The sequence below is a fragment of the Betta splendens genome, chromosome 13 (assembly GCF_900634795.4).
Source record: "Betta splendens chromosome 13, fBetSpl5.4, whole genome shotgun sequence".
NCBI lineage: Eukaryota > Metazoa > Chordata > Actinopteri > Anabantiformes > Osphronemidae > Betta > Betta splendens.
Genome location: NC_040893.2, coordinates 6,832,770 through 6,851,071, shown reverse-complemented (window position 1 = coordinate 6,851,071; position 18,302 = coordinate 6,832,770). Strand labels below are relative to the sequence as shown.

Here is an 18,302-nt window from a genome sequence, read left to right as displayed (position 1 = left end):
AAGGTTGCAAACTACTCAGAACAGAACACATAATACTTCCCCATGCAGCAATATATCAGAGCACACTTTATCCTGGGAAGGAAGATGATCCAAAGCAAAGCATTTAATTTAATGACACAACCTTTATTTATTGCACAGTGCAATAAGTGGAAAAACAGAAATGACTCCAAAAAACACGAGCTGAACCCTGAACAAATTAGCTACTGAGTGTATTGAAATGTGGATCGGTCCTCGCAGGATAATGACCAAGAAGGCAAAAAATAATGAGTCATTCAAGTGCATTTTCCAGTACTGTTTCTTTTGAGCCAAGCAGAAGCAACTCGTAATTACCCAAACTAACCTCTGCATCACTCGTCTCCCTCCCTTTCCTCACTGCCAGACAAAAACCTGGCCATATCTAGTCATCGTTGTCATCATCATCATCATCATCATCAAAGTGAATGTGTTGTCCTCTCCGGTCATTGGCCCACGCTCGGTCATGACCCTTGATGCCGCCCGTAGGTTTCTCCTGTGTGGTGATGAGGTCTATGATGGCTGTGATGACTGCACAGTCTTTGGACTGACGGTTTTGCCAGTCCACAGGAGCCGGCGCACGGATCTTCTCCTCCAACAAAGAGTCTAACTCCTTCTTTAAACTCTGTCAGACAGGACGGTAAAACATTTAAAATCATGCCACGACCACAGAGGCTGCTCCCTTTGCCTGTCACCCACCTTGACGAGGTGAGCGATGCGCGCCGGCGACCTGAAGACGATCCACTTGTCCACCGCGATGGTGTCCTGGTCCTCATCCTTTTGGATGGAGATGTCTCCTCCGAAGAACAGCAGCGAGAACGGGGACACCTCGGTGCAATCGTACAAGAAGATCTGAGGATGCGAACGGAGACGTCGCTGTCACACAACCACAGGAGTTGCGCGGCGAAACATGCTGCCGCTCGTTGACAGGGAGCGGCATCATTATGACACATTGTGCCCAACAGCTATTCTGTGGTGTGGGCTGAAAGTGTCCCATTAGTGACGAGAGGCTGTGCGAGTTTGAAACGTGTTCCAGTGCCTTCACTGTTAGGAGAAATGTCATCTTGCCCTGTGTGTGAATCTCAATGATGTGTTACTCTCTTGTTCCATCCATTTTGCTCCCTGAGCTGAACTGACAGCTGCTTATGGAGAACAGTTTTATCATTTATGCACTGTGTAAAATAGTACAGATTTACCAGTATTTTTCTTCAGAAGTGATAATGAAGGGAAATATTTTTCAGAGACTGAAAATTCTGAATAGCGGAAAAAAGGAAATAGAAGCCAGGGAGGCTACACAAGCAGCAGACTGAGGTCAAACAAAATCTATTACAGCTTTGAAGGTAACAGACAAAAATGCTGAAAATTAACGTCACAGAAGCAGAGAAAGGTGGAGAATGTAGGAAGGAGACGAGGGAACGAAAAACAAGCAGAGAGCGAGCAGGGACAACCGGACCAGCTCCGTGAATGCGTAATGTAAAGGCCCACACCAGGGACAAGTGCGTCAGAGAGGATGGAGCTTATGTCATCCCTCGCTTCCTTTGCATTTCTTTCCATTTGTCCGCTTCTCTTGACAATCGTTACCGTCGTCGTACTGTATTATACACACATTGATCAAATTAATGGTGGCGGTGACAATGGTAAAACCCAGCCAAACACTCCTTGAGGAACACAAAGGCAGCAAAGTGAGAGACAAAAGCAAACGCAGCAATTGGAGAGAACATGAAAGGTGTTTTTTTTTCTCTCCGTCGAACGGAAATGCTCAGAGAGAGAGAGAGAGAGAGACGGCACTGAGAGAACAAAGACACAGACGGAAGGGAGCGTGAAGAGGGGCAATAAAACAGAGGAGGAGAGCGTTGACCGTTTTACTCCCCCCCTTCACCGCCACCTCTTCAGGGTGTATCAGGAAGCTTTGAAGCACGAGAGCCTTTGAGACAAAGTTGAAAGGCAGTGTTTTAATCAAATATTCATCGGGCGTAAAGCTGGCGTGGCAACCTTTAACCGCGGGTCTCCATTCAACCTTCAGAGGCATGCTGCAAAAGCGTAAAGGACACAGACAAACGCATGCTCCAACGCATGCACCCCCCCTCCCCCTCCCACACGCCTACTCACGCTGCTCGTCCTCATCTTCAGGTGGTAGATGAGCCACGTGTAGTTGAACTCTGTCTCTTCGGCGTTGACAGACTTTGGGTGGATGCACACTTTGCCATCGGCCTGGGTGTAAACCTTGACCCTGAGTAAGGTGGTTCAGATTTATTATAGCAAAACGTATCAATAAAATGACTGATGAATGATTTCACAAAGGTGGTTCTGGAAACAACAACAGATGTGCCTCGGTTGAAAATATGATTCAGAAAGCCGCCTACTATTTTGGCACAATGGCTTGTGATGCAGTTGGAAAATCATCTCCAACATGAAAGTAAAACCATGTTTCCAGCTCCTGTCTCACATCCTAACAAAACTGAGCGAACGCAGCCACAAGCTGCTGGTACCAGACATTGCTCTGACTGAAAAACAAACAATAAAGAGCTTCACAGCGCAATACATATATATACACACATATACATATATACTGCAAAGCTGGGTTGCAGACACGTGGTCTGGCATCAACCGTTGAGAATTACTTATGCAAAGGCAATGACCCTGGCAATTTCACTGTGCAACTGGGTCTAAAGCTGTCACTGAAACAGACAAACAAAAGTGACGGCTATTCTGCAAAAGTGTCCGTCTCTCTGTCTGTTGCACACAGGTCACTGCCGCTTGCCTATGACAGCTGCCTCAGGCCAGTTTTTTCACGAGTGCATTGATCTTCAGCTGAAAAAGTGCTTTCTTCAAACATGGTCTCTGCAGAACCTCAGGTCTCGTCACGGAAAGCTTGCGGAACTTTCGCCGCAGAGGTCTGACGAGACGTTGCAGTGCGAGGGCTATTTTTTCTGTCTGGAGGTCAATGAGAATAATTATGCACTTCTGTCTTGCGCTGTGCGAATTGGCACACTCACCCCGGTCTCTTTCTGCTGTGAGATGGTCTGATCATGGCCACCTTGGGGTACAGACCGGCTACAATAACAGCTTTGATTAACTTCTCATTGTCTGTGGAAGGAAGTGAAGAAATGAGCCTCGCTACATTTGCATGCCCCCAAACTAATTTCTTCATTTTGCTACAGTCAGGTTTTTAAATTCATAGGGATAAATGTTTCCTTACCAGAGTTGACATTAGATTTGGGGTCTTTAGGATCCTTGCTGCTGACAAAGCCTGCATGCAACAGATGTTCAGCAAACTGACCTTTCATGTTTTGCAGCATCTGAACGTTAGAAAACCAAATGAATGAATCCTAAGAATGCAGCCTGTCCACAGCTGGAAATGACAAATATGCTACTACTGGTTTACCTGGAGTGTGTTGGCAGACAGGAAGTTGTCCCAGCAGTAATCCCTTTCATACCTGCCACCGCGCTGTTTTGCTTCCTCCCATCCCTGGTCGATCAGGGGATGATTAGTTAAAACAGTATCCAGACACAGAAAAGTTGAACAACAAAGAAGAAGCCGTTTACCTGGAAGGCATTGACAATGGTGAGGTGGTCACTCTTGGAGTTTCTGGACAGCATCTTTCTCCTCATGTCTGCCATTTTTTCTTTACCCTGAGAAAGGAAACATTTCAGTCAAACCTGCTTTACAATTGCAACAATGTATTGAATGTATCGAATTGTGATTCCCTGTCCACATGCGCTTTCATGTCTGTCGCTGCCCTACCAGGGGTATGAAGAAAGGGTCTTTGAAGCTGAGTGAAGCAGCGATGGTGAGTACGGGGCTGAGGCAGCCCAGCAGAGCTCCGAACAGGATGAGTTTGCCGATGTGAGGCTCTACAGGCAGACGGGCCAAGTGGAAACCCAGAGCTGTCAGGTTCTCCGAATGGTCCAGGGCGTTCTAGCATTGTCACGAAAGCACAAACAAACGAATGCACATTTACATGTTCAGGTTGTTTCTGATTATATTGTACTTCAATATTCCCATTGCTAAGAACAAGTTATTCTCTACATTCCTGATGCATCTCTCTCTTACCAGGTCCATGAGGTTCTTGATGGCTAGACTTACAGCCTTTTCAGTAGGAGGGTCCAAAGCTTTCTCCAGGAACCGAGCAATAGACCCAAGCTTCAATATCTAGGCAGCACATTTGACATCACGTTACACATTGAGAAGCAAATCATGTCATCATTCTCACATTAGATCCTTGTAAATAGGGTAAGAAAATAATATATGAATAATATAATAATAGCAAATAATAAGGTTTAATAAAATATGTTTTGCTGTCTTTGAGATGTAAGTAACAGAAGAAGCAGTTGTGATAGTGACGTTACATTCTACATGGACAGTAATGCAAGTGGTGACGCTAAATGCGAATTCACAAGCTGCCATATGTGTGTGTGTGTGTGTGTGTGTGTGTGTGTGTGTGTGTGGTGTGTGTGTGTGTGTGTGTGTGTGTGTGTGTGTGTGTGTGTGTGTGTGTGTGTGTGTGTGTGTGTGGTGTGTGTGTGTGTGTGTGTGTGTGTGTGTGTGTGTGTGTGTGTGTGTGTGTGTGTGTGTGTGTGTGTGTGTGACTAATAGGGTGGTGATGGAGTGTTGCATTTGGAGAGTCTGCTCAGGGTTAGCGTGTTGTCAGTGCTTCTCTCGCTTTAAGGACAGCCTGATGCATTAGTCCGCCTCTCACCCACTAGTTTTAAAAACCACATTACACACATACTCAAGCACATCCAGTTGAACCAGTGGAAGAGACACACTACGAATGCATATTCAAAAAAAGAAACAATAGTGGAAACAATCACAGCAAACACTAGATCCGAGTGAACCTTGGCTTACTGTTCCATTAGCACTGCTTGTAAAATGTTTGAGTGATATACGAGGATTTAGGAAGTCAAAACAAAATGAGTGTGGGGGGTGGGAAAAGAGTAAGCAGCCAAAAAGAAAGCGACTTTTTACGTAAGAGAAGAAGATTAGAGCAAGGGAGCATGAGTCAGCCAAGGATATTCATCCCTCGCTCTCATTAGGCGGGAGCAGCTGTAATTCAACACAGGCTCTAAACTGCAGCGCTGTCCTCGACCACCCTCCCCCTTGCACTCACGAAAACTCCTTCACAGCACTCTTGTCCTCATCTCAACCCATCCAAGTCAAAGTTCATTCGTCTCTCACTGACAGTCCCTCTTCACATACAGTACACAACCTTGATTTGCAGGCAGAGCTCCTCCAGTGGTGTCCTCATAATTTCAGGTAACTGATAGGACTCCAGTAGGCTGGCCCTGAGACCATTGTACAGATGATAGCACTTCCCTGGACACACTCTGGGAATATGTAGACAAGAGAGTTTAAATGTAGCAGGGGGGAAAAATAAAAGTCACGCATTATATCAGTACTGTGACAAGAGCTGAATTTAAAACCACTGGGATGAAATTGCACACGCTAAGCAGCTCCTGCTAATTGGGCCCTTCTCCACTTTGATGTTAGAGCTTGCTAACAGAGTGAAAATGACCTAGGAGTGACTACAATTTTCTCCCTCTGTGTTTACAGGTGGGAGGCAGGAAGGAGTGGGGTGATGAGGGAGACTGACAGAGAGCGAGATGACAAACAGAAGAAAAAATAATCCTCCCAGATTAATATCGCACACCCAGAGGCACTAGTCTGTAGCATTGTCTCATGGGAAAACATTTACAAAAACCACTGGGTGCAGGCTCACATGTACACAGACACACACACCTGCCAGCACGACCTTTCCTCTGTTTGGCATTGGCCAGGCTAACCCACTCAGCTGCCATGGTGCTGATGTTGTTGGTGGTGTCAAAGTTTGTCTCCTTTATCTTCCCCCCATCTATCACATAAACTACGTCATCTATGGTGATGCTGCGAGAGAGAAAGAGGGAGGGAAAGGAGGACAGAATCAAAAAAAAAAACACTTCAAAGCAGCCGTCATGAACACTCAGCTAAGACTCTCACACACACAATCATTCAGAAGTAAAAATAAAACGTAGCCCTTCGGTAGGTTTAGAGTCTATATTTAGGGGAGTGATGTGAGCAGTGTGCAGACAGCTTCTTAATTTGCTTATTTTGTGTGTGCGCGCGTGCATGTGAGACTGAAAATCAGACACTCAGTGTGTTCTATCTAAGCCAGTGTGACAGTTCGGAAGCAATCCAAGAAGTGTATGCTAATTGTCCACAAATCCGCAGCTACTATCAGTGACTGGAAGCCAGTGCATCAGATGCACGCGCACACACAGAGACACACACGCACACATTAAAGTATTATCTCTTCTGCTGTTGCTGCTGGAAAAAAACAGCCATAAATACTTTTTCAAAGCTAATAAGAACAAAGGCTGGACAAGTCAAATAACAAGCACACATACCTGGTTTCAGCGATATTAGTAGCAATAACAATCTTTCTAACTCCAGGAGGAGGCCTTTTGAACACCTGAGAGGAGCGAGAGAAAGATGAGGTACCGATAACAGCAGGCACAGCCAGATCCGATCAGACAAAGAGGGAAACTGAAGAACACTCACCTGCGTCTGATTAACAGTAGGCATAAGGGAATGCAAGGGGATGATAACGAACCGCTCTGAAACACAACAGGGCACCATTTATAGAGAAAACAGTTGTATGTTGCTCAGACACCACTGGTTTAATTTAAAGACATTCAAATCAAATACAGTCAAAGATCCCATTGCCACTTAGACCTTTTTATGACTTGTCATTAAAACCTAATGTTTTATATGTTACCATGTGTGTTTACCTGATCGGAACATCTGCTGGGCCATGAGCAGGTCATTTAAAGTGCTGATGTTGTCCCAGCCAGGCAAGAACACCAAAATAGCTCCTTCCTGTAAGACAAACACACACCACAACGCTTAGCAGCCAAGACACAATAACCAGCAGGGCCTCAAAAAACACAATCAAGAAACTAACGGCCAACAGAAAGAAATAAGTGGCCATTAGATGGAGGACACTCAACAAATGAACAAAGTGGACAAGGTTCTTGTGGTGTCCCAGCCAGGGCAGATGGAGACGACTCGCCCTCAGTTCCCAGTCTCTACATTCAGCCACACTACAGTCGCCGGGACTCATTATGACAGCAGCATCTTCCCAGCACAGCCTGTGCTTCTCATTGCCACTGGAGTAGACATGATTCGCTCAAAGCAGTAGTAGCAAAAAGGCAACCATTTAGTCACCTGGAACATGAAGTGACACACAAACGCCAGCTGAGAAAACATCAGCAGGATAACAGATGCCGGTGGCTAATAGAGTTGGAGGTTTTCCAATGTGGGCAAAACTCTGCACATTCAGCTGTCCGACACCGTACGGGTTTCTGAGCAGCAGCAGTGGTGCATCTTCGGTGTAGACAATAAAGTTTTAATAAAATCCAAATGTATGTTGTCTTAAACCACAATTTTTTTTTATATCAGACATACAGTTGATCAAACGACTGGTATAGTTTTAAAACAATATTGCTAGAAAAACTTAAGCACAATGAGCGGCTCCAACACTATGTTTGTAGTAATAATAATTACGTTCCAATAACTATGTAACAACCTCTTACAGTGGCTGATTTGTTTTGATTTCTCCCTCGCTATGTGATATTTTAGGATTTTCATTTATGATAATATTAATGTACACCTTTAACAATAATTTAATAGCTTCTGGGGAAGTCAAGTGTTTGGTTTGAATTCCTTGGGGCTACTAATGGATTAACTATGGCCCCAACATTAAAACCATGAAGGTTGTTTTAATCTTGTGATTGTTGCCCGAAAATTAGCAAGCTATCCAATTTCCTAGAGTTTGTTAAGACAATTTGTTCACAATGACTAAATCCAGCTTTAATGTTATCATCAGTGGGGGTGAGTTTATTTCATCACATCAAAGATCTAAATTTATCCCAAAATGATCTTGAGAATAATATGAAGCTGGTGGAAAATGGCTTATCTTAAGACAAATCAAAGGGAGCTAAAAAAGAGACATTAAACGTAGCTACAGGCCTTTTAATTAAAGCTAATTACTATTATCAGGGCTCAACCAGTGGCACCCACATGGGACATTATATGCGTGTTAATGTGGTAAGGTGCACGTGCGAAAGTGTGCTTGGTTACTACACAGAACCTGATTATCCTGAGAATCTGATTAATTCCAGCCATAAATCAAGTACCAGTAAACTCTGCGCTGCTGCGCTATTTCACACGCACACACAAAACCGCCCACACACAAACACACAGTCACACCCAGCAGGCGTTCATTAATGCCTGTGTGTCTACCCCCTAGGTGTCTAATCACACATCCTTGCAACATAATTAACCAATCATCACAGTCAAAAGCCTGGCAGACGGCCCGTATCCTTGGTTCAGCGCTCCGTCACGGCAAATCAGACGGTTCCCTCTCCGCCGATTGACAATGCCACGGAGAATCAGCCGGTCGACCGGCTGAGGGTGGCCGTGACGGATAGAGATACGTCTTCATATGGGAGGGGATAATTATTCTGTCTGTCTGTGTTAGTCACTCCTCATTCTGGGGCCTTTGTTGCTTCAGCTTCTTCTTCACACACGCACACAATCACAAACGTAAAAGTGTTACACTAGTTCAACTTCATATGGAAAATTTCTGAAATAGTGGAGCACACTGTTCTGACCATCATTACTCTCCTCCAGATACAATAGGCTATTGAACAGCTTGTGATATGGTTTTTCATTGTTCAGCCTGTACTGGCCTTGGTTTACACTGCACTGTACATAGCAATGGCTGAAAAATGAAGGAAAAAAGAAAAAGAAATATGCAGTGAACATCAAATTGTCCACGGATTTTGCCGCAGCAGCCCCTAACACGCCTTAATGTGTTCACTTAAAAAAAGATCATATAACAATTTAAATTATACTCCAACTACCCAAAGTCTGATCTCTGAACTGAAATGATGTAAACATGAAAAAAGAAGAAACAGAAGGAGAAAAGTGAATAAACATGAATAAGGGGAGCATCTGTTCGATCTCCCATTAGCACAGATCTGCTGCCAGGAACGGTTTCATTTCCACTGATCTAACTTTGAACACCCCTGGTTCCTCCATCTGTGCTACTGTACCCAGGAGCCCACTGCGCTTCCCTCCTTTAGTTTACATTTATTTGACATTGAAACTATCTTTTGCTGGGATCAAAGCTCTATTTGCATGATCAAAATTTTTGAGAAATGTAAATGTCATTAAATGATACGGCTTCATACAACACAGACTAAAAAAGTTAAACTCACATGATCATTCAGCACAATGTGCCGAATCAGTTCCACAATCAGATCAAGGTCGATCTTGTCATCACTGTCCAGCATCTCCAGTGTTGCAATCGTATTGTCAGAGTATCTGGGGAAAAAATGGTAGCAATAAAATATTTGCTAATATAACACTGTTCCTTTAATTTCAACTGGTATCTTACTTGTTTTGAACCTCACCACAGGTTAAGGCTATTTGCAGACAGAAGCTTCTTTCCTCTAGATTCATCTATATATAAAATCAATAACGGCCATTGTGATCTTTCTTTTTAGCAGTGTGACTTGTCAAACTAAAATTTGAATAATTTTGTCAGACGCGAATTTTATTTTCCAAATATGGGGACCTGTTTCCCCAGGCGCTGTCTTTGAAGGGAGACTGACATGTCACTAATGAGCTCATCAGAGTTGAGAGAGTCGCAGTTTGTTATTGTCACCGGAGCGTTAAATAATACAAGAACGCCACAAATTCAATGTAATTTCTTCCGGATAATGACAAAAATGTGTAAATGTGTAAATATAAGTATTTTCATCCAGGACCAACGTAAATCGGAAATAAAACAGAGGTATATTTATAGATAGTAAACGCAAACAAATTTAATTTTATTCAGTTACCTGAACCGAATACATAAGAAACTGCAGAAATCTCATTTATTGATAGGTTACTGCAGCTGCTCTGCATATTTAACCACCCCGTTACATTCACAGCTCACCTGCCCTGGAGAGTCCGAGCATAGGAAGGCCAGGACTCCTTGTATTCAGCTTCTTTCTCATCCTTTTCAGCTCTGGAGTGGCGACCCTGCCAAAACCCTCTCCTCTGCGAGTGTCGACGGTCCTGATTTTGAGGACGATACCTGGCAAGCACATACCAACCAACATCTAAATTAAATGTTTGTTATCTGTTATATGCAGGTGTTAGCCTTGCTGCAGCCAATTTGATTGCTCTCGTTTTGTGGTGTCCTTTCTGTGTTCTCTTTCCTTAATTTTTTATCTACTGTGTGTGATTTTTAAATAGTGTTAATAGGTGTCCCCTCGCTGATCATGTTGTTCCAGAGAGTTTTTTTTGTCAAATTTTACGCTGCGATTTAAAACTTTCACTTATCCGCAAGGCTGGAGCACAGCAGCAGCACCGTCACCATGCAGACACCTATGTTTACCCTCGGGACCAGCTGATCTCACTAAGGCCAGTCGGCACAAAATACTCAACTTTGTCTGGGATGTCGAGCTTTCCCTTCGACATAAGGAGGAAAACGAGGGAAAGCAGAGAAGGCAGAAAGGTTTGTGGAGAAACCAAAGGAGGGAGTTGCAAAGGCAGGCTGCCACCATGAACACTGTTATAAGGTGGACAGATGAGGACTGTGTTGCTCTGCAGAGCTGCTTTGAAGACACTGACTGGGAGGCTCTCTTTGAACCTCATGGGGTGGACATTGATGGACTGACAGACTGCATCAGAGATTATATTAATTTCTGCATGGACACACGTGTGTCTAACAAAACTTTTTGCTACTTTCCTAACAACAACCTATGGGTCACTCATGATATCAAAGCCATTTTGAATGAAAAGAATTAAGATAGCATAAGAAGCATTAAGATCAGGGGACAGGGAGGCAGCTAGAAGTGTCCAGAAAGAGCTGTCAATCAAAATCAGGGAGGGGAAGGAGGCTCATAGTAGGAAACTGGAACAAAGACTTTAACAAGAGTGGAAGTGCGGAGGGGCCCCAACTAGGAGTGGATGACGCCATTATACAACTGCTCCATTGCACCTACAACCACCAAGACAAGCCTGGCGCCCTAGTGAGGATCATGGTCTTCAATTTCTCAAGCACATTTAACATCTGGCCTGCGTTGGCAGGAGAGAAACTGAAGGACATGCAGGTTGAGCCCCGCGATTTCATGGATCATGGACTACCTCACAAACCGCCCATGTGGTGACAGAGCTGGCAATGGACTTTAGGAAATCTGTGAGTGCTGTCACCCCTCTCACTATTAAAAAGGAAGAGGTGAAGGTCGTGACCGAGTACAAATACTTGGGAGTGTACTTGGACAATAAACTGGACTGGAAAAAGAACTCCTCAGCTGTGAACAAGAAGGCTCAGAGCAAGATGCACTTCCTGAGGAGGCTCAGGTCCTTTAACGTCTGCCGCTCCATGCTGATGATGTTCTATGAGTCTGTGGTGGCCAGTGTTTTACGCTGTGGTCTGTGGGGCAGCAGCATGAATGTAGCAGACAGTAACAGACTGGACAAAGTGATCAGGAGGGCTGGTTCTGGTCTGGGGGTGGAGCTGGACCCCCTACATGCTGTAGCTGAGAGGAGGATGCTGGTCCAACTCCTCTCTATCCTAGACAACACCTTCCACCCCCTACACAGTGTGCTGACTGGACAGGGGAGCACCTTCAGCTGATCAGTATTCATCTGCATAGTATAGTACATGTGTATATGTATATACACTATACTATAAGTCATTTTCATATGATGTGTATATGTAGGTGTGTGTATACATATGTATGTATATGATATATGGTACATATGGTTGCTTTCACAGATAGAAGGAAAAATATAAATAGTAAAAAAGAATTATCAATCATAAGTGGGCAAAGCAATTTCCCTCAGGAATAAATAAAGCTTTTTAAATCTTTGTTGCGGCTCTTTGTACAGTATGTGTTTCTGTCTTGGTTTTCTACCTGGTCATCTCTACAATGTCCTCCAAAAGGAACTCTTCCACTGGGAACGTCAAACCAGGAATATGGATCATTGGACAGTTGTCTAGAGAAAATGAAGACACAAAAAATAGTGTAAAAGACAATGAAACTAATATAACTAATATTTTGAAAGCATCTTGGTAAATTGGTAAATACCAAAATATCTCGAAAACTTTTCAGCATTGAGGGTAGCACTCATAAGGATGACTTTGAGATCGTCCCGGGTGTTGAGTAAGTCCTTCACAATGACCAGCAAAACATCTGACTGGAGGTTTCTCTCATGGATCTCATCCAACACCAGGTGGGTAACACTCGACAACAAACTAACAAGAAAGAAAATGCAGTAAGTCTGACAGAAATTATTTGTCACTAATGTGACTAATGTGCAAGTAGTGTAAATATAGAGAAAATGAAAAGATTTTAGAATTTTCTTTTTTTTCTGCATCAGATTTTTAGATAAATTTTAAAACCATTCTAATTCTGATTTACAATTGAAAGGCTTGCTGTATGTGGAATTTGTTGTGTTTAGTTATGTAAGGTCTTAAACCTTACCTTGTAAAGTGCCGTGTCTTTGGTTGGAAACTTTATTATTTTATTATTTATTGTAGGAGCCTAAAACTGAGGGCTAGTTGTAAACAACAAGCTTACTTTAGAGTAAAGGGTACAGCAAAAATAAAGGAATAATCACAAAATGTGTTTAATATGTTCATGTTGGTTATGAGAAGTATTAAAACCCCATCTCATAGTGTTGGAAGTATGATCATTTAGCCCTGTAGCCAAATAATGAAAAATGACTGCTTGAAACCCTAGATTAAATTCACAAATGTTTGTGAAATTTGTTTATGAAGAAATGTTTACTTTACAATATTATAGCAAAGAAATTTCACACCAGTTACTGAAGTTGCATGTTAAAAAAGTTTTAAGATGGGGTCATAAATAAATGAAGTTCTCAGTTTTAGTATTAGGACTTCTGATCATGGAAAAGTAAACCTGACATGCTTCATAAAAACCTCCAAGCGCCATGGTCGTACCTGCATACAGCTGTACAGCCGCTGTGTAAGTACATCTTCATAGCATAAACGCTGCAGCATTTTTGTCAGACACCTCTAGACTTAAAATGACTCACTCAAGTCGTGCCAACTCTGCTAGAGCATGAAACAAAACAAAACAAGAAAAAGCTGGCACCCTCACTTAGCCTCTGTGGGCTTTCTGAAGACACTCAGAATGCAAGGATGAACATGCAGGGATGAGTCAACAGAAGATGTGTGTGTGTCTTCATCTCTCTGACTACGGGAATGGGGGCCCATACTAATGCTTTTTGCACAGACAGTGGAGTCAAACACAAATCAATGAGGATGAAAGCGAGTGGCACACAGGGAGGAAGACAGCTGATGAAGAATGGCTGGAACAGAGACAAAGAGAGAGACAAAGCAGAAGAGGAAACACTGGGAGCAGATGTGATGACGATGAGGAAGACGAGATGGGGGAGACTCACGGGTCTGAACGAAGCCACTGAAGAATAATGCCTGTTGTGCAGTACAGGATCGAACCTTGTCTCCGTGGTAACCGACTAAAAAAGAGAAAGAGAGCAAAAAAGAAAGAGAAAATGTTTCAAATGACAAAATGATAATAAGGAAAGAAGGTTTCCATTTCAGACCAACACACACACACTGCACGCTTAACATGTTATTTAATAGTAATAACTTCATTCTCAGGCTGTGGCCATAAAGCTGACACTGATGTTGCAATAAAATACTGCTGAGGCAGAAAATTGTGGCTAATAAGTCATGTAATTAGTTATAATGGCCCCTTATGCTGATGCTTTGCATAAGTATGAGTCAGTTATAAAAAGTTTCACAGTGAACAACAATCACGACATGACTTTTATTTCATTTAATTCCAGAGAAAGCAGAAGATGCCTCTTATAAACATATAAAAGAAGAAAACACTTCTTTGTTCATGGCTTTGTTGAAAATTTTAAAGTCGCTACTAAAATACAATATATTTCTTTTTGAGACCACGTTTAAGAAACATTTCTCGTTAACATACAATACAGTATTACCACAACAATGTTTAACATAGAATCATTTTGACCAATAACTACAGCAGCAGAAGCTTGTCAGGGACCAGACGCTGGGATGGAATTACCATGCTCAGGGGCCTCGGGGCAAAATCACAGCTGCTGGACCTTCCCCACCCAAATCCTCCTCCTCTCTTTGCAGCATAAACGGTTTGGTTATTTCAATGTGTCTGCCCAAACTACTATTTAACAGACACATCTGAAACACTGTTTTAAGCACAGTACATGAAGCAGCAGCTGTGGCTTCAGTCTAACATTTACTAGTAACACCTAAAACCAGAGAGGAGCTCCTGCCATGTATAAGGTGATGCTCTGAACGCTGATTGCATTTTACTGCAACATGTAACATATATACTCACATGATTTGCGGGCACTACAAACAACACACTACTAACGTCTACACTGACTAAGTGTTAACAAATACACTGAAAAACTGTAAATGTAACTGAAATTGGCTAAGACTTGAATGTGTTTCTGACAATTTGTATTTAGTTTTGCAGACACGGGTAGCAAAGTGTAAATTATTACATTAGGGCCTATGTGGGGGAGATGACACATCAGTAATCGTTTAACAAAGCTTGAGGTACACATTGCCAGTTTTTGCATCCACAGTCCCAGTTAGTGACGGTAACAGTTGCTAGTGACAGCACAGTACAATGAAGGAACCTCTAATAGATCACTTTTTATCTTGGCTGCACTTTAACATTTGCTTTAGTTATTGTTCCCCTGTGATTACCAACTGTTGTAACTTGCAAACTGAGAAATAACTTGCAAATGTAGAAATAAAAAGCAGCACAGTAAAAATTTCAGAGTCTAGCCTTTTGTTATTTGCTCCATTTCTATCACAGCCAGTAATCAATTTCTATCCATCCTTTTACACCTCACACTGTACATCAGTCTGCCTTCATATCACACACCCGAGTTGCCCCCCCGTTTCCTACGTTTTATTGCATTTACCTCATCCTCTTTCACGCTCTCTTTTATAGAACTCACTTGAGATAGCCCCTATAACTCATGGCAACACTCTTCCTGTGTGTTTTCTCAGCTAATAATTCCCATGTACCAATACTTATATATGTTGTCCTTCAAAAAATAATTTCCACTGGTATTCATAGCTTCTATTTATCCCTTACCTGACATCAAGAAATGTCATCATTCAACTAATCACAAAACACTGTCTGACAAAGCAACATCCAAGTCCATTTAGGGTTAGAATTTATATACTATGGTCAAACATTCAGCTATAACATGAAGGAATGCTCTAAATAGGTAAGCGAATTACTTGACAACGTAATTACTGTGTTATTTAAAAGTCAAAAGGCAGGCAGAACTAGACCTTTTTCAAAAACCAATAAACACCAGGAAACCTTGAAATCCACACAAATTGATTCTCCTCTTCACTACCTCAGATATTATACAACAGAAACCTGTTATTTAAGCACTAAATAGGCAACTATTACAAGTGCTTATACATCAGCAGATGTGTGTTTCTGTACCTCTGCAGGCGGATTTGGTAACCACAGGAATTCCCATTCCCTACACTTTCTGCTCGCTCTGATGCTACCCGTTCTGCTACCTGAAAGGAAGGACACACAATTACAGTAGTTGCACGATCAGCAGTGGGGAAAATAGCTGATGCAGGAAAGTAACAATAAACACAACTTAGCAACCACATCTTTCTACATTTGGACACAGCAACAAACCGTCTGGAATCCACATACCGAAATGGCACTGATGCGACGAGGCTGTGTGCAGACTACCCGGCACATCGAACCCATGTCTCTGTAGATGAAGTCATCTAGGATAAATTGGGTAACCTGAGTGGTCTTTCCACAGCCTGTTTCCCCACTCACAACAAGGACACGGTTAGAGTTGATCAGTTCCACAAGCTCCTGAATAAGGACAGATGCAAGCAGGTGAGAAGGACCAGCCGGGGGAAAAAGCGGAATGGTGGAGGATTTAAGTTCAAGCAGGAGGCAGTTTTAGAGCCAAATGTGATTTGTGACGATAGGGAGGTGGTTTAAAAAAAACATACCTCTTTTTTGGAGTAGGATGGTAGTTTTTCCCTGAATTTCTGGATACAGAAAACAAAAATAAAATCAGAAAAAGTTCTAACCATAAAAACAGGACCTGTTCCATCTTGGTGACACTTTTCTTCTCCCAGACATGGATAATAATATTCTGCAAAGTACTAGGATCCTGTGCGTACTGACTTGGCAATAATTCAATTAATAATCTTTATTAACTAAGTGAATAATGTGATATTTTTGCAATTGTGTCATAAATTATTGTATATCGTGCAAATGAAAGGAATATTGTATAAAATATTCACTTGGTGACAAACCAATGTGCATCAGGTCAATGAATAATTTCTAGTTGAATGCATATTAACCTTTATGTGTTAATAATTAACAGGATACGGAGGTTCAACCTGCATAAACTCTAATTAGAATGTTGTTGGACTAATAATTAAACTGCACTTTTCAGTGCCTACAAAGCTAAGTGCCTTATCAAGCAACATGTGTGGTCCATTAAACCAGTGACACATGTCTGACAGATGACGTATTAATAATATCTGTATAATAAAATAATTCATTTTATCATAATGCCAACAACCCAACTGACAACCTAGTCTATCAATTTAGAGCCTATAATTGAACATGTCAAACCTGTATACTCACCATCATTTCTTTGTATTGTGGGTTTGATGTCTTGCTCTGCAGATCATTCTTTAAGTAGTCATCCAGTGAATGATCTTGGACTACCTTGTGAAACAAAAACTCAGCATCCCTGTCTTTGAATCGAAGATTCTCTTTCTTGTCTTCCCCCTCATGCTCATCAACATCCCAATTGTCTGGAGGTTCATCTTTAATGGCTTTTGAAGAAAAGTATCTAAAAAACATTATAATTTGTAAATAGTTAGAGCATATCCCAAATTCATTTGTTGTTATGCTATGATAAAGTATAATTAAATTATAATTATTAGTTTTTTTAACATTGGTCTCATTTGCCTGCATGGTTACCGTGATTGTTGAGCAGCTTTGTTCTGACCCAGACTAGCGTCTTCCTCCTCATTCTCTGATTCAATCTCAATCTTCAATTTTTCTTCTTCAGGCAGATCCCCATCAAAGTAACTACATACGTAGGTAATACACATGTTGGTTAGAGCAAACGTGTTTCAGCGTCACATCTGGAAACATAACTGACAAACCAAGTAGATTTACCTCACTAGCTTTCTCATTTACGTCATTGTAAGAGTGTAATGTTCTCAAGAAGAAAGTTTGAAATGCAAGAGGCTCTCACCAGTGACCACTTCCACTGGCAGCTGACTGCCAGCTGTCAGACGTAGAGGCTCTTGCGTTCCTGCCCTCTCTGCCTGGACCAGACTGGTCGTTCTGGACCGAGTTAAGCAGCCTTGTTATGTGCTGCTCTCTGGCCTCATCCATCTGGACCACTGCTCGCTGAACACACACGTGAACAGTGACAGTTCAACTAATCCATCAGTTATGTCACACGGGGACTGGGTAAGAGGCTGTGTCTCCTCCCGGTGTAACTTTTCAAATCTATTTGAAAATTGAACACTTGGAAAAACGAACTGACGACTGTAAGAAGATGCCCCCAAACAAACACAACATACCGATCTCCGGTCCGCCTGTTTCCTCCTCACGGCTCCGTATCTTGCGTACCACAGACCAATCTCGCGGCCCTTCAGGTGTGGGGGAGGCCGGTCGCGTTGTCCACCTCGGTCCTGGTCAAAGTCAGAGCCGTGTCCCCCTGGACCTCCTCCCCTGTCCCATCTTTCCCTGCTGCCATCCCTGTTACCTCGACCCCCTCTTCTTCCTCGCCTCCCTCCTCCACCGCCATATCCATAACTCATCTTCCTGCGTCCTGCAGGTTCGACGTCTTGTTCGGTTATGCCGCTGTTGCTAACACAACTTAACAAAATGTGCTGTGGGTCGGTTTGTGAATTAAAGCTACACGTGCGTAGCTACTGGCCGTTGGGGTATGAATACATGCACGTTTATCTTCCAGCCCGACAGTTAATTCTCGTTTTTAAACTGTTTTTCAGCTATAGCAACACTCCGGCGTGTCGCACAGAGACGCCGTTCGCGGTTTGAGTCGACTGATTATGACGTAAGGGCGCTGCGATTGGTTAATTTCTCTCTGCGTCCCGCCTTATTGTCTCTACTCGGACTTTATCTTCTTATTTACGTCTATGTTCTAGTTTCATTAATTC

The 18,302-nt window shown here is 42.5% G+C and overlaps 1 protein-coding gene across 1 annotated transcript; it reads right to left on the bottom strand.

Moving 5' to 3' along the window:
- Nucleotides 1-102: 102 nt before the first annotated feature.
- dhx36 (DEAH (Asp-Glu-Ala-His) box polypeptide 36) lies at nucleotides 103-18,197 on the bottom strand. The gene is made up of 26 exons (XM_029170777.3): nucleotides 17,703-18,197; nucleotides 17,369-17,526; nucleotides 17,089-17,199; nucleotides 16,747-16,957; nucleotides 16,101-16,139; nucleotides 15,787-15,957; nucleotides 15,562-15,641; nucleotides 13,481-13,555; nucleotides 12,142-12,308; nucleotides 11,968-12,049; nucleotides 9,999-10,139; nucleotides 9,274-9,379; nucleotides 6,781-6,868; nucleotides 6,551-6,606; nucleotides 6,397-6,461; nucleotides 5,753-5,896; nucleotides 5,223-5,340; nucleotides 4,067-4,165; nucleotides 3,758-3,931; nucleotides 3,559-3,645; nucleotides 3,398-3,481; nucleotides 3,212-3,311; nucleotides 3,009-3,099; nucleotides 2,122-2,242; nucleotides 712-864; nucleotides 103-637 (listed from the first exon to the last, which is right to left on the bottom strand). Exons 1-26 carry the CDS (start codon nucleotides 17,940-17,942, stop codon nucleotides 398-400), a joined length of 3,201 nt encoding a protein of 1,066 aa, XP_029026610.1. The 5' UTR covers nucleotides 17,943-18,197; the 3' UTR covers nucleotides 103-397.
- Between the last annotated feature and the right edge of the window lie 105 nt (nucleotides 18,198-18,302).